Source organism: Bombus terrestris, chromosome 13 (genome assembly GCF_910591885.1).
Source record: "Bombus terrestris chromosome 13, iyBomTerr1.2, whole genome shotgun sequence".
In the NCBI taxonomy this organism is placed as follows: domain Eukaryota; kingdom Metazoa; phylum Arthropoda; class Insecta; order Hymenoptera; family Apidae; genus Bombus; species Bombus terrestris.
The window spans coordinates 10,805,068-10,819,036 of record NC_063281.1 but is presented as its reverse complement, the minus strand read 5'-3'; the positions used below and the strand labels follow the sequence as shown (position 1 = coordinate 10,819,036).

Sequence of the window (13,969 nt, the reverse complement as noted above, 5' to 3'; positions counted from 1 at the left end):
CAGCAGTTGGACGCGATCGAACGGAAATCCGATACGTACGCACCAAGGAGGTGACGCTTCGTTTGCAGTCACCTAGGATAATTGAAAGGACCGAAGGGCTGGAAAAGTTGACGATGTGTGCCCGGTCGGTCGCATTATTCCAAGGAGTTGAGCCGATAATTGCCGGGCTGTGCATCGATCGCGAGCACAGCGTGCCTATGGTTATTGGAAAAAGTAGCGCCACGAGAATTATTTCACCCTTGAACTCGTCCGAAGTACCGTATTTTCCGCGTTCCGACGTTTCCTTTTTCCTTCGCCTTCCGTCGTCTATTTTTCCTTCTCTCCTGCCTCCCTACAGCCTCGATGCTGATTTTTTAATTGCCTCTTCTCTCTTTTTTCCCCGCGGTTTCGGTAGAACGACCGGGAAAAGCGCTCGTTTACTCTGTCGTTTTTCCGTTTACATGGCATTTTCAACCGATTGTTTGGCCGCGTCACGAATTTCGATGGAATTTCGCTGCGACCAATCGGATTTCTCCCGGCTTTCTGAATAATGTATTCTCTTTGATTCTCGAACAGACGACGCAAAATAAACGAAATTATTCGACGTTTAATATCGTTTAATATCGCGGTTGATAAATATTTTGACGAATGTTACAGGGCCAGGGTGAAATCCGGCGTGAAAATCTTGGACGCCTCGTCCAGTAATCCCGACTGGATCGTCGACAGCAAGATCAACGCGAAGAACACGATCGCTACGTTCACTGCCAGGCGAAAGGAGAATGCTTCGCGACTACCAAGCGCGTAAGTACGTCGCTATTTTTGCGCCAGTGCTTTTCGTTATCTTCATTCGCTGTATTCTATCGCGAAGATGGGACGAGCGATTTACGATGACTGGGGAAGGTATATTCGAACGTAAAAGTTTTCAATAGGAAGCGATCGAATACTTTCGTAAACCGCTGTAAGGATTAGGTGAGAAATGAAAATTAATCGAGAGACACGTTCATTTTATTACGGAAATATTCCAAGAAGAGAAACACCGTAGAAATGTACAAGCCGTATCGATGTACGAATCAAAATGACGCGCACATTAATAAAACATTTACGAACGATATTAAGAACGATAATACGACGAACTTTATCTACACACGCCTATCTAAACAATTGTTAGGTCGTAAAATCTGCTGAACAATATGCAATAAACGGAATATCGCGATCTACGACATTCCTTTTCCTCGTAAACGTAATGACATTCGCCGTCTACGTGTCTCTTCTCTGATTCTTCTCTCTCCTTTTCTCCGTGTCTCCAAAGATGTGCGAAAATCGGCTTCTACGTTGAAGGAACCTCTACATGGATTCTTAGAGAGGTTCAGCATGTTGTAAAGACTACGGCTTGTTCTTCTCCTCGGAAGAGGATTTGCTCACCGTATCATTGTCCTGTCCATCAACTTCCCTCTTGTACTTCCTCCTGGTGCACCCGCTATCGTCACCGTCGTTGTCGTCGCTATCGTCGCTGTCGTCGTCCTTCTTCTTCGATTTCTTGTTCCTCTTGCAATCATTGTCGTCACTATCGTCGCTGTCGTCGCTGTCGTCACTGTCGTCGTCCTTCTTCTTCGACTTCTTGTTCCTCCTGCAATCATCGTCGTCACTATCGTCGCTGTCGTCACCGTTGTCGCAGTTCTTCCTCCTCAATTTTTTCTTCTTCTTGCAATCATCGTCGTCACTATCATCGCTATCGTCACTGTCGTCGCAGTTCTTCCTCCTCGATTTTTTCTTCTTCTTGCAATCATCGTCGTCACTATCGTCGCTGTCGTCGCAGTCGTGTTTCTTTTTCGACTTCTTCTTATCGTCTTCGCTGTCGCTGGAAGAGCTGCTGCTGCTGCTGCTGCTGCTGCTACTGCTACTGCTACTATCGTCGTCGTCGTCGTTTTTCTTCTTGGTCGATCGTTCCAGCCTTACAGAAACTCCTTTTTCTTCCTCGATCAACATCTCAGCCACGTCGATCGCTTCTCTCTTGGCCTTTCCGTTCACGTTCCTGGTTTTCTCCTCGTCGCTGCTGCTGTCGCTGGATTCTTGGCTGGACGAGTCCGTAGATGGCTTCACGGTGGCTGTATTTCCCTCTGGCCCAAGCGGCCCCTGTTCGGCCAGTGGATACGCTTCGATGTAGATCATCGAGGCCACCACAGCGGACAGAGCGACGATTATTAATGCACTGGAACGCATGTCGTACTCGCGAAGATAATTCACCGGCTGAATCCGTGATATCGAACTTGGCGGCTCGTCTGCTCGCGGTCTTATATAGCGGCACTAACGGACGCCTGATAAGCTCGAGATAGAAAGAAGAAGCGACGTATCGGAAGAGCAGTGGTACTCATGGGAAGCTGATAGATCACCGGACCAGCCGAGATTAATCCGTTATTGGATTATTTCAGTATCGCGATACAGCTGCGACCCAATATTTCTCGCAAACGTAATTCCAAGTCGTAGTAAATTTGATCGCTTCTCCAGACAGTCGTTCGCCTTTGTTTTTCTCATTTCTGCGCGTACACACGTTCGCGTTATTTCGAGTAACAGGCTTCTTGAAAATTTACGCAACGTATCTTTCTATACGCCTCGATATTTTTATACGTGTTGCGTTAACCTCTTGTACATGGAACTTTATTCCGTGTACGAATTAAACAAATATGAACTATAAAAAACTCACGTATCGACATCGGGCGGAAGTTATCTTTGCTCCCGTATCGTCGAACAAACGTATCGCGACGCGTCCAACGTCTTCGCATTCCGAACGAAAAATTATTCGCACGCGCAAGACTAAAAATATAGCAGCTGTTCAAGGAGATAATTTTCTCTACAAAATATGTAAAATCAAACGTATCGATGTGGCAGCGTAGACGCGTTTGCTGTCGTATCCGAACACTTTCTCCAACGCGCGAAATTACAGCGATACCTGTTGGAAACTGTTGAAGAAGCTAACGCATCGATACGTATCGATGGAGGAGTCATCTTTGCTCCTCGCGTTTCAAACTATTTCTCCATAGCGCGAAACGAATCTACCAGGATCTGCTGGAGGAGGTTAATCTCGAAAGGTAAGAGGGTTTGGAAATATGCAAATGACACCATAAAGGAACGGTGGAAAGGCAAGAGAACGAGGTGAGACCGTGTTTGGCGAGAGTCGGAGCAAGATTCTATCGCAGTGGAGAATCGAGGCGCGAAGCGTTCGTTTCAGCATAGTTTAGGCAAAAAGTAAAAGTAGTGAGTATCACTGTATATTAGATGATGTTATCGCATCTAACCCTGCGATGCTCCGATTTAATTTCCTTCCCCTTTCCCCCTGTAATGCTTCTACGTATTCGCGGCTTCATTGGAATCAACAGTTTAGTACTATGGTATTGGATCATCGGTCGTGAAAACGCTAAACACGCAACATCGAGACCTATGCTCTCGATAAAACGTATATAGAAACCTTGCTATCGTTACCAGGAATCAAACTCCATCTCGATTCCTCTTTCGCGCGTCAGCTTTTCTGCTAATTGTCTTCCATTGCATTTTATTTTTAAATCCAATCGTTTTCGCGTTGTTCTCGCCTTCCACCGTTCTAAATCCCATTCTTCCTTCTACGAGACACCGATAAATCTCACAACCTTTTGCTCCGTTTGTTTTTGCCTTTCTCTATCGCGCCATGCTATCCAGAATTGCTCTCGAATGGAAACAAAACGAAGAAGCGGAAGATGGCAAGATTTTTCTCGTAAACGCGAAACCGAATGGAAAGTATCAGGAACTATACTATTCGCTAGAGAAATAATTGAAATAGATAGGCGAATAACGCAGAAAAGGTGGAACGATACAGCGGAATTTATTATTTATCATTAGCTAACATTAGCCACATGGGTAAAGTTAGAAAATATTTACATTTAGCGCGAATATATATTTCACAAAGATTACGAAAATATTCAAACATTAAATTATCCACTATATTAATAATATTATCAGTGACATTATATTTAACATTTGTTATACGTTTAAAAGTACAGTATACTAATTTCTCGACGAATATATGTTTATAATAAATATCTTGCAATTTCCATATAAATTTTCAGATTCGTTCCATATTTTACCAACATAATCGTGACGGTCGTATCTCGTTGCAGCGCTAATGAAATTTCAAAATGTTTCGCATAACGCGTACAATATGGACATAAACGTTCTCTATGGTTTTTCAAATATGTTCGTGAGCCGGTGAAGCTTGCATCGAGCGTAGAATATTATTTTGCTCGTATTGCGCTCTCGAGTATTGGAATTCTCATCAAGACAGATCTCTTCGTGATTTCGTAGCCCGTAAACTTCGAGGGATCTCGAGATAGACGGTTCTTCTCTTCAATTTGTGAAAACTGATGGCAAGCACGCTTGTCCCGAGTCGTAAATCCTTCGGTAATAACCGTCTGTTCCATGGTGATCCTTGTTCACGGTCAAACGCAGACGGATGGGTCGTTAACGCGTGTTCGACGGAATCGTGAAACGCCGCCGACTTTGTAATACAACCGTGTTGCGCCTCGCGTTACGTAACATCAACGACTTGTAACTAGAAATACCCTCGACGCGAGTTACTCGTCTCGCTGATTGTTCGGCGAAATCCTCGTTAGTTCCACCGAGCTTGAGAAATACCGGCTACGAGGACGCTTTAACGTAACAACTTACCCACGTCCGTTTCTCTAGTCAGGACTGTTTCACTGGATGAACTTCCACGTTTTACGCTTGGTTCTTCTTCTGTCTAGTTTTGGCAAGTCTTATTCGTTAGTTACCTCACGGGTGTTTGAGTTTGCCGCTACGTTGAGTCTATCGCACACCCCGCCGGCCATAAGTATCAGGACAACTAACTGGAAAATTTATCTATCGAGAATTCTAACAAATTTTACTCGGTCGTTGCGATTCTAACAAATTTTAGTTTATTTATTTTTTACTTGTCTTTTATATTTATTATCGCAGATTAAATTATCATTATATTATACGGCGAGGCACGTGAAAAAAATGACAGATTTATATTAAAGGATCTAGAAGATGGATAACAGCAGTGGAAAATATCAATTTATATAAAATATCATCGTGTTTGATGGTTCTCTAAACCTTTGCGCTCCAATATGCCTTCCGAGGGGACATCGTAAATCTAGCAAACAACTCGGATTTCTCGTCTAAGGGAACACGACGAGATTACTGACGATTATGTAGCAGGAAATTACACGAGCCGAACGTTTTTATGAAATATACCTTTCCCCCGAAGTTTCGTTTCACGTTGCGCGAAAAAAAACAAATACAGAAATGAAATGTATACTCGGATATACGTAAGAGAATATTAGCTGGCAGTACGAAAGTCTTCGCAGCGATGTCGGTGCTGTGACACAGCGATGATAAAAGAGCGTTTCTCTTCCCAGAAATTTTTTCTGTTTCGTGATGTAACGTAACTTCTATGATGTAACGGTACTTCGCTATCGCGGAAACATACACGAGCTGATTATTGTAACATTATATGAAAAATATTTGCGAAGCTGAGGGCAGACCATATCGAACGATCGAACCACACGTATCGGATGCAATTTTTCTCATTCGTTTATTTAGTTTGTAAAACAGTGGGAAAATGAAAACAAGTGAGAGTTACGATATAAACAGCGATGAGTTAGATTTAAACGTTTATGCGGATATTGCAAAAATTATGTTACGAGAAAGCAAGTAATCGATGCGGAGAAGAACGGTACAGTAGCGATAATGACAATGTTCCATTCAATGAAGAAAGCGAGTGAATATAATTTTGGTTTTCGTCGTTTCGTAAGAAGCGTGTGTAGACGGTCAGCTGGAAGTTTCCGAACGCAAAGGGGTAGATTAGTGAGCGACATTAAAAAAAAAAGACACCATCGTGTAATATCCCAGATGCGATAGACAAGTCTAAAAATAGAAATCTAGAATATCAAGGGAATCGCCAAGGTGACTAAACAAAATCATTGACCGACAGACGAACTTCAAAGGGAAGTAGATCGGTATCCCGCCTCGCGGCACTTCATGAAAAACTCTATCTACCATGGCTGCGTCAAAGAAATCGGTTCAGTAAATAGTTCACCCCTTCTCCAAATACGCTCGACACTCCGTGGACGTTCGCGTTACGCGAGGAATTGGGGCGTTTCGGATATAAACGGCTGGCGATGAATCTGACTGGCATCGAGCAGCTAGAATTACTGTCGGGAAACAATCGGGATCCTGTCACTGGGAACGCATCTTTGTCATTTCCAGATCGGCAGAGGAAATCCTGACGATGCTTCTGGAGGCGAGCGAGGAGGGGGTGGAAGGGAATTGGGATGGTGGTCGAATCGTGTGGAGCGTACGTTACGCTTTCGACAACGGCTCTCAGCTAAATGGAATGGATCAACAGCGACTACAGCAGAGACAGATGCAACACCATCATCATCATCACGCGGAGAGGCGAAAGCTACAGGTTCGCCTCGAAATACAGAAAGACGACATTCAGGCCGTGCTGCCTATATCCAAGGTGAGCTCTCTCACGTGCGCAAAGTTTGCCTTTCTAGCGTTTTCTTTTCGATAACGTCGAGATAATGAAGATTACTCGACTTTGACCGAGATATCTTTCTACGTATTCTCTGTTCTATGCTAGGTGGGAACGATACAACGTCGTTCTAAATTAAAGATCTAAGAAGACATTTCCATTAACCGTACTCGTACTTGGAATCGTAAGTTTCTTTACGAAGATGCAATAGCTACAGAATGTATGTACACGTACTTTTACTTTTCAATCAGGTGCCATTTTGCCAACCTCTACGTTTCATTTTCTTTTTTTCTTTTTTTAATTAAACGAATACGAATTTTAATACGCTTGGACCTAGTTAATCGTCGAATCGTTATCGAATGAAATTTCAAGATGTTTCTACAGATTTTTACGCTTGTGTTCGAATACTTTCCCAGGCCACTGTATTCTTTTGAAAAGTAATGCAAAGACAGTTTCAACTCGGCACGACAGTCTCGAGAGGTACTCAGTCACTATGGCTGTCTAATAATCTCTCAAATAACACGTTTCGCCACTCGAAAGTATAAATTTTAATTTTCCGCTGATTTTACGGCCACTCTATATCGTTTCCATCCACGGTAACCTTATATTAGCTGCTTAAGCTCGTCGAGATAAAAACCTTGTCTTCCTCGAGGGGGATGAGACTGTAAGCCGGGGAATCCTGAATCACCGCAATGGTGCGTTCATATCCCTGAAGCCTGGTTAGCTACGCCACGAAGATTATTCAGTGTCGCGTGTATTCTCTAACAAAATCTCGACGACGAACCTCGTTGCCGCTCTGTTGTTCGTAAAATTCGATTGGTCGCAAGAACGTTGGATGTTTGCGTTTGCGATCCGATACGCGCGGTCAGAGGTTGGAGAAACGGTGGCGATAAAGAGAGCTTCCTGGTGCAATTCCTGTCGGGGGACACCATCGAATACGTGCCCGACGATTTTCATTCCCGCCAACTGTGCCTGGAACGTGCACCCGGAATTCCACAGCGGAAACTACGATGGAATTCCACGAATTCGCGCCGGTTAAGAAATAAAAGAATCAACCGGATGGAGAGAGAAAAAAGAGGGTGGAGAAAGGACGAGTACTGGTCTCCTACGCGAACCAATATCGGTACTCGTCGAACCGGCACGATTTTTAGACCAGCCAACCCTCGTTTTCTGTCCTTCGACGTATCCGCCGCCATTCTCGAGATCTCTTGAAAAAGAATCCGCTAAGTTGGCCGATAACCGCCGGCAAAAGTGCCGATCGATACGTGGACCTGTACGTGGCATATGTCCTCGTGAACCGTTCTTTTTTTTTCTTTTTTTTTCCTTGTAAAAACGGAAGGCGTTAGAGGGTTGAAAATGCGACTTCGGCTACGGAACTTTGCAAGAAATAATAACGTACTTTACTTATGTAGCGTAATCTCCTAGCAATTATGGTACAATCAAGAAGGGAGCGATCTGTCGTGAAAAACTAAATCAGAAATCTGGAATAACGTAATTTGCGAGAAAATGTAACTTGATAATTTATCAAGCAATGTTAATCAAACGTGTTCAAACTCTGTTCCGTTGAAAATGAAAAACGTTATTCTATATTTCTACCTTTCTTTCTCATGTACCCATTCGTCATTTTTTTTATTCGTTTCGGCACAGAATTTTGGAGCACAACGATGTTTAACACGTGGTTGTTCCATTTTCTGTACCTAACGCACGCGTTTACACAAATCATCGTAAAAGCATACGTGCTGTAGCTACGGAATTGTAGCTGATATAAAAGCAACGGTATAAATGCGCGACTCCGCTGGCGAAGTAAGGTTTCGATGCCGTTGCGAACAATAAGTCGCAAGAAATGACATCAGTCTCGTTACCTTTCTAACACAGCACGTATTTCGCCGGGTGACAAAGAGAAAGAAACGACAGTCGCGAAATTTAGTTTCTTGCGCCGAGAGAACGTCTCGAAGTTAGTATCTGGCTATGGTCGTGATATAGTCTGAGACTATGTCGTTGATAAACTAATAATGGGACGCGGGTAGATTTCCTCTTGGCAAAAAGGCACCGCCATTAACTCGCAGCTTTCCGGCCAAAAGGTTTAGCCCTGTAGTTTTTCCTCGAGATAAAACAGGGCACGTCCGTGTCACCGACTGGTTTTTATCATCGGCCTCCTGCTGATACGTCATTCGGGGAAATTTATTCGATTTATTCTCGGTTCTTTGACCGAGATTTTGGAAGCTTAGCGTACCGAGGTTAATTGATTTCGGTGTTAGTTCCTTTAACTTCGGAGCGTTTCGGCATCGATCCGCAACTCGCGAATTAAACGACGTGAAATCGGTCAGTTTCGGAAAGCGGGTAGAAGGCGGAGGGCGGGAGCGTGCTGTGTACACGACAATCAGCAGGAGATTCGTGCACGAGCTGCCTAATTGATTAATTAGTTCGCTAATTCGCTTACATATTCCTTTGAAAGGCTGGCAGAAGGGGCAAGTTGTCGGAAGCTTCTTGATTATCCGTACTCTAATTGCTCGTTGCCTCCGCCAGGCGGAAGGAGGGGAAGTTTTTAATTAAAAGAGACACCCTCGTCGTCTGTTCGCACTCGGCAAAGCTCTGCCGGTCCGGCTTAACTCTATGCAGCATCTATGCCGCGGCTGCTTTTCGCGTAGCTGGCCAAACGCGAATCCCCACGCTCGTTTAATCAACGAAAAGAAAATATTTTGGCGGAAGGCTGACGACGGCAGCCGGGCCTGGCGTATAAATATTTAGGCCACGAGGATAAGAAATGCAGCCTGGTTATCCAGGAATAGTAGCTCGCTTCGGACGACTCGTGCCCTTTGACGCGGTGCGGTACCTTGATAATGCATAACTAAATCTTGTACACGGCCGAACAGCAGAACGGAGCTAAGTAGATCAGAGATTCCTGATAAAGTTGGGTAGTTCGAAGCCGACCAACTACTCGACTTGGTAGAGAAGAGGTTACGCAGAGTTGGCGGAGTTCCTTGGAACTTTGGCTCTCCGTGACCGGATAGCTGCGTTGCGCTCGATGTTTGTTTTAAACGCAGTTCCTGCTTCCACGTGCAGTCACGGATTTCTAAAAGCAGCTTTCCTAACGACGGTTCGATGAGATTTTGGCTGGAACAAAAGGGGCGGCTCTGCCGGAATTCGATCGCCCAAATGCTTTTGTTATCGAGACGATCGCTAAAATACCGTAACTGGCACTCTCGCCCTATCTCGAACGACCGTAGCAAACTCGCCGATGCGAAGGACGAAAATAAATCCCGTGGGAGTTATCCGGACGAATTTCCCAGCGAGAAAATTCTCCTAGGTTAAATGGAGGATTCGTGCAAGCAGGAAAAGCGCCCATACGCTTCCAAGTCTCGATTCGAAGTCGCGTGAATCGAAAGAATATCGATGACCGGAGGGAACACTTTAGAAGAGAAAGTCCGATGAGCCTGTGCTATTCGGAATGCACTCAATGGCAGGTTTTTTGCGCTCGCCTAAGATCGAGCTTATCGATGCCAACCAGGGGCGCGGGTTCAAAGATATATATACATATATATATACATATATATATATATATATGTAGGTGGCATGAGCGCACACGTAGAACCGGAGACAAGCGGGTGTAGGTGGACGGATAGAGAGCCGCTCGAGGTCAGAGATTTAAATTCCCTGGCTGCAATATCCGAGTCGTTTGATGTTCCTTCCAAAGGGCAGACTGTACGGAAGCCAACTTGGAAATGGCTTCTCGTGCACCAGGCTGCTCTCGTCTCTCGTCCTGCCGTCCCCTTTCCCACTGAATGGCCGTTCTAAAGTACACACACCGGCAAGGAATATGATGTACAGCCAACACGTAGAATAACTTCCATAACGATACGACTACACCTCTGTGTACGTATGCGCGTGTGCGTGTATACCTGTGATACAGGCGCGTGTATACATATGAAATGGTCGAGCGACGCTGATGGACTCGTCTAGGCCATCGAGGAGACCCTTTAAAAGCTTTTCCCTCGACTGCAGACCGCGACCATCCGCGAAACTTTTCTGACAGCCCCGCTTGGGAGCAAACAAAAGCTTCCAACGAACAAGGGACGATCGCCGTTCGCTAATACGACCGAGCGACTTTCCTAAATGGAGTTGGAGAACGCTTTAACAAGATCCCCGAGGAGTCATAGAGGCAAAGGCGATGCTTTAATCGAGTTCATTTTCGTCGTAGAACTGGGAGGTGATGAACACCGCGGTGTTGACGGGTCGCCAAGTGTCCCAGGGGATGAAAGTGTTCATCGTAAGCCAGGCCGGAACCGTTGCCGACGTTACGCTGCAATCCTCCTGTCACTCGGAAGACGAGAGTGTGCTTAAGGTACGCGGCTTTCCTTTTTCCAGCTTTACGAGAAGAATCGTTTCTGACAAGATGTTACGTGTTGTGTTACAGGTATCATCTTCTTGTAGCAGCGTGTACGTGGACGGCACGGAGATACGTGGCTCCAGCAACGCGTCAGTTCTCGTTAAGTACGGTACTTACACGGGGCTGGCTAAATTCACAGTTTGGATGCCGGAATTCCCTTTGGAGATGACCGTGGCGGACACCAGATTAAGTCAGATTAAAGGCTGGAAAGTTCCCGAAGAACACGCTGTAGGGGCGAAAAGCAAGCGTAGTCTGAACTCCACGAATTCACGTTCCAACGAATCCAGCTCGAAAACCAAAAAGAGGAGCGCCGCGGAGTTGGAGGACACTTCGATGGATATCGAAGACGCGGATGTGATTTTGGAAGAAGACGAGCAGGAAGAAAGATTTCGAGGAAGCGATAACGGATGGGATACGATCAATTCTATAGATAGAGGACCTTCCACCAATTGCAGACTCCGATTCCAGCAGAGTCCTATCGAAGTACACGCGAGATTCCTGGCTACCGATCACGATTCAGGAAGAGTCTCTTACTTTGTGAATCGCCGTACCTGGCTACGAGTGACAGATCTGGTGAATGGGATGCTTCGAGTTTCTGATCCCAGAATCGCTGACCTGTTACAAGGGAGAATCGTTCAAGGTCGTGGTGTAGGTAGAACGGAGGTGCAGGTTCTTTCGCCGATTACGAGCAAAGTAATCGGCGCGAAGGAAGTGCGAGTGGTTAACGACCGTGTGGCGGTCACCAGGTTGTCAGTTAGAGTGGTGTCTGGGTTACAACTCACTATTAGTCCGGACACTGCTATAGAAAATGGATATGTCGCGGAGACGTCGGTGACGAGGAAGCTGACTGCTCAGTATCAGGTGAGGTACATGTTTCTCTTGTTAGCGTAAAATATCTATCGAGTAAGAGATCTAGCTGCGAGGAAAAAACGATCGAATTTCAATAAGGAAATTTATTATTTTCGGATTTATTATTTATTATCTATTTCGTTCGCTAAATATTAGAACTAACATTTATGGTTTGAATATTTTTTGCATTTATTTGAAAACAAACTTTGCCTCGGATATTTTTACGCTGCAATCGGATTATAATCTTTCGCATGTCTGCATCGAACATAGGAGGGACTGCTGGATATAGACGTGGAATTTTCTGACGGTACGAGAACACCGTTGAGAGAAATCGCTGTGAACGACTACCACTTGTTAGTGGAGAGTCTAGACCCGGAAGTGGTGGCATTCGCTCCGATGGTCGCTTCTCATCATCCTCGAGTGATTGCGGTCGGCGAAGGGAGAGGCGATTTGTTACGAGTCAGTCTTCAATTGGCCGACGCCTGTCGTCTAACCGGCAGGAGGTCTGGAAAAGGATCTCAAAGAGCGACCGCGGCAGCCCTTGCCAGCGCTTCCGCCAACGTTGAGGTGGACTTTGCCTCGAGCGATCTTCCCAATCGACCCGAGTTCGTACAGAATGACGGAGGTGGAACGGTTGGTTCTCATCATCACAGAGAAAGGAAGACCAGCAGGGGAGAGATGGCTCCTGATTTGCACGACATTCTCATCGGTAAATAGATCCAGTTCTCCTTCGTCGCATACTCTCGCACTCTTTTTCTTTTCGATGAATGCCGCTGTATATTTTGGTAGCGCTTTGCGTCCTCTTGCTTCCATCGATTTCTATCTCAGTCAATCTCGAAGCTTGGCATAAATCGTGTCATTTGTTTTATTATTGATCGTCCAATAAGTCCGTGTCGCGTTGTTAAAACAACCGAAACGACGAATCTTATGAAATTTAGATCAGAGCTAGTACCTGAGAGGAGAAGATCAGCGAATAATAAGCAGTTTGATTTGTAGATAAACGATCACGGATAACTATTGTAACGACCAAATAACCAAGAAGAATAAACTGTTCGGACTTATCGGACGAATTGCGTAACAGCTTCTTTCGCTTTGCATCACCTTCCGTTTCTTCGTTTGAATCTCCGTTGCTCGTCACTTCGCCATCGCTTCGAATCCTCTCCACCGCTTGATGCTCTATCGCTTAGCGAACTGACGGGTCCAGTGAGCGGGTGTACGAGTAACATGCGAGAATTCTTCGACCTGTCAGCTTCGACACACTCTCTCTCTCTCTCTCTCTCTCTTTCCGTGCATGACGCGAAGCGTCGATGTCGCTTTTCTGCAGGCAGCTGGTTGCGCGGGAGGATACGCAGCTAGCCGGGAGCTGCCTCGTTCTCTACTTCCAGTACTCGTTTCTCACTCTTCTCCTCTCTCTTCCTGTCTCTTTGTTTTTTGTGCAAAGGGCTACCGCTGAAAGACGAGAACGGGCACGAGCACAAGCACGAGCACGAACCTTTGGTGCAGGCACGGCAGCACCGCACGGCTATAGCTAATGGCATGTCTTCAGGAGGAATGGGCGGTGTTGGGATACGGCATCACGGAGTAAATCGTGTGAGCCCACTCGAGATCGGGATGTACGTCCTTCTGGCAGCCTTCTGTTTCGCCATCGTCGTCTTCCTCGTCTCCTGCGTGGTCTACGCGAACAAGTTCAAACTACAGCCGCCGGATTCTCCGCTACCCGGGTCGGCGCTTCCGGTACTGTCGGGAGCAGCCAGGGCCAGAGCAGCCGCCAACCAGCTGGCATCGGGAAGGAGACCTCCCAGAGAGTCTACCACGAACGCACACGATTGGGTCTGGCTGGGCAGAGCCACTCTCGAGAGAGCCGCTTGCGGACCGCAACAGGTATCGATGCTACGTTTTCACGAGTCTGAAAGTCGTCCACTATGCGATAGCATAACGCGCGAACGACGTCGAATCAACTTGTACGTATTCGCAACTATCGTTTATTCGATAGCATAGCATCGATGCAACGACAATCTTAAATTATTTACGCGTCGATACTATTTGCCAGCTAAAGCTTTTCGAGTTTAAAGGCTGAATTTCATACGTTACACAGGCATTTAATTAAAGGAAATATTTGGATTAAATAAACAAATATTTAATTCCAATTTTTTCAGTAGATTTAATTGATATCTATGTGAAATGAAAAATGTTGTACATGGAAAGTC

The 13,969-nt window shown here is 45.6% G+C and overlaps 1 protein-coding gene across 2 annotated transcripts in view; it reads left to right on the top strand.

Annotated features, from left to right (window-relative positions):
- The window catches only part of LOC100651851 (transmembrane protein 132C), an 81,396-nt gene that overhangs the window by 60,920 nt on the left and 6,507 nt on the right, over window positions 1–13,969 (top strand). The window contains exons 4-9 of one of the 2 annotated variants that reach the window (XM_012315599.3): window positions 637–780; window positions 6,256–6,511; window positions 10,725–10,868; window positions 10,941–11,774; window positions 12,033–12,471; window positions 13,204–13,643. In XM_012315599.3, coding sequence (XP_012170989.1) covers window positions 637–780; window positions 6,256–6,511; window positions 10,725–10,868; window positions 10,941–11,774; window positions 12,033–12,471; window positions 13,204–13,643 — 2,257 coding nt within the window. The remainder of the gene's footprint in view (window positions 1–636; window positions 781–6,255; window positions 6,512–10,724; window positions 10,869–10,940; window positions 11,775–12,032; window positions 12,472–13,203; window positions 13,644–13,969) is intronic. The other variant, XM_012315600.3, reaches the window with a different exon arrangement.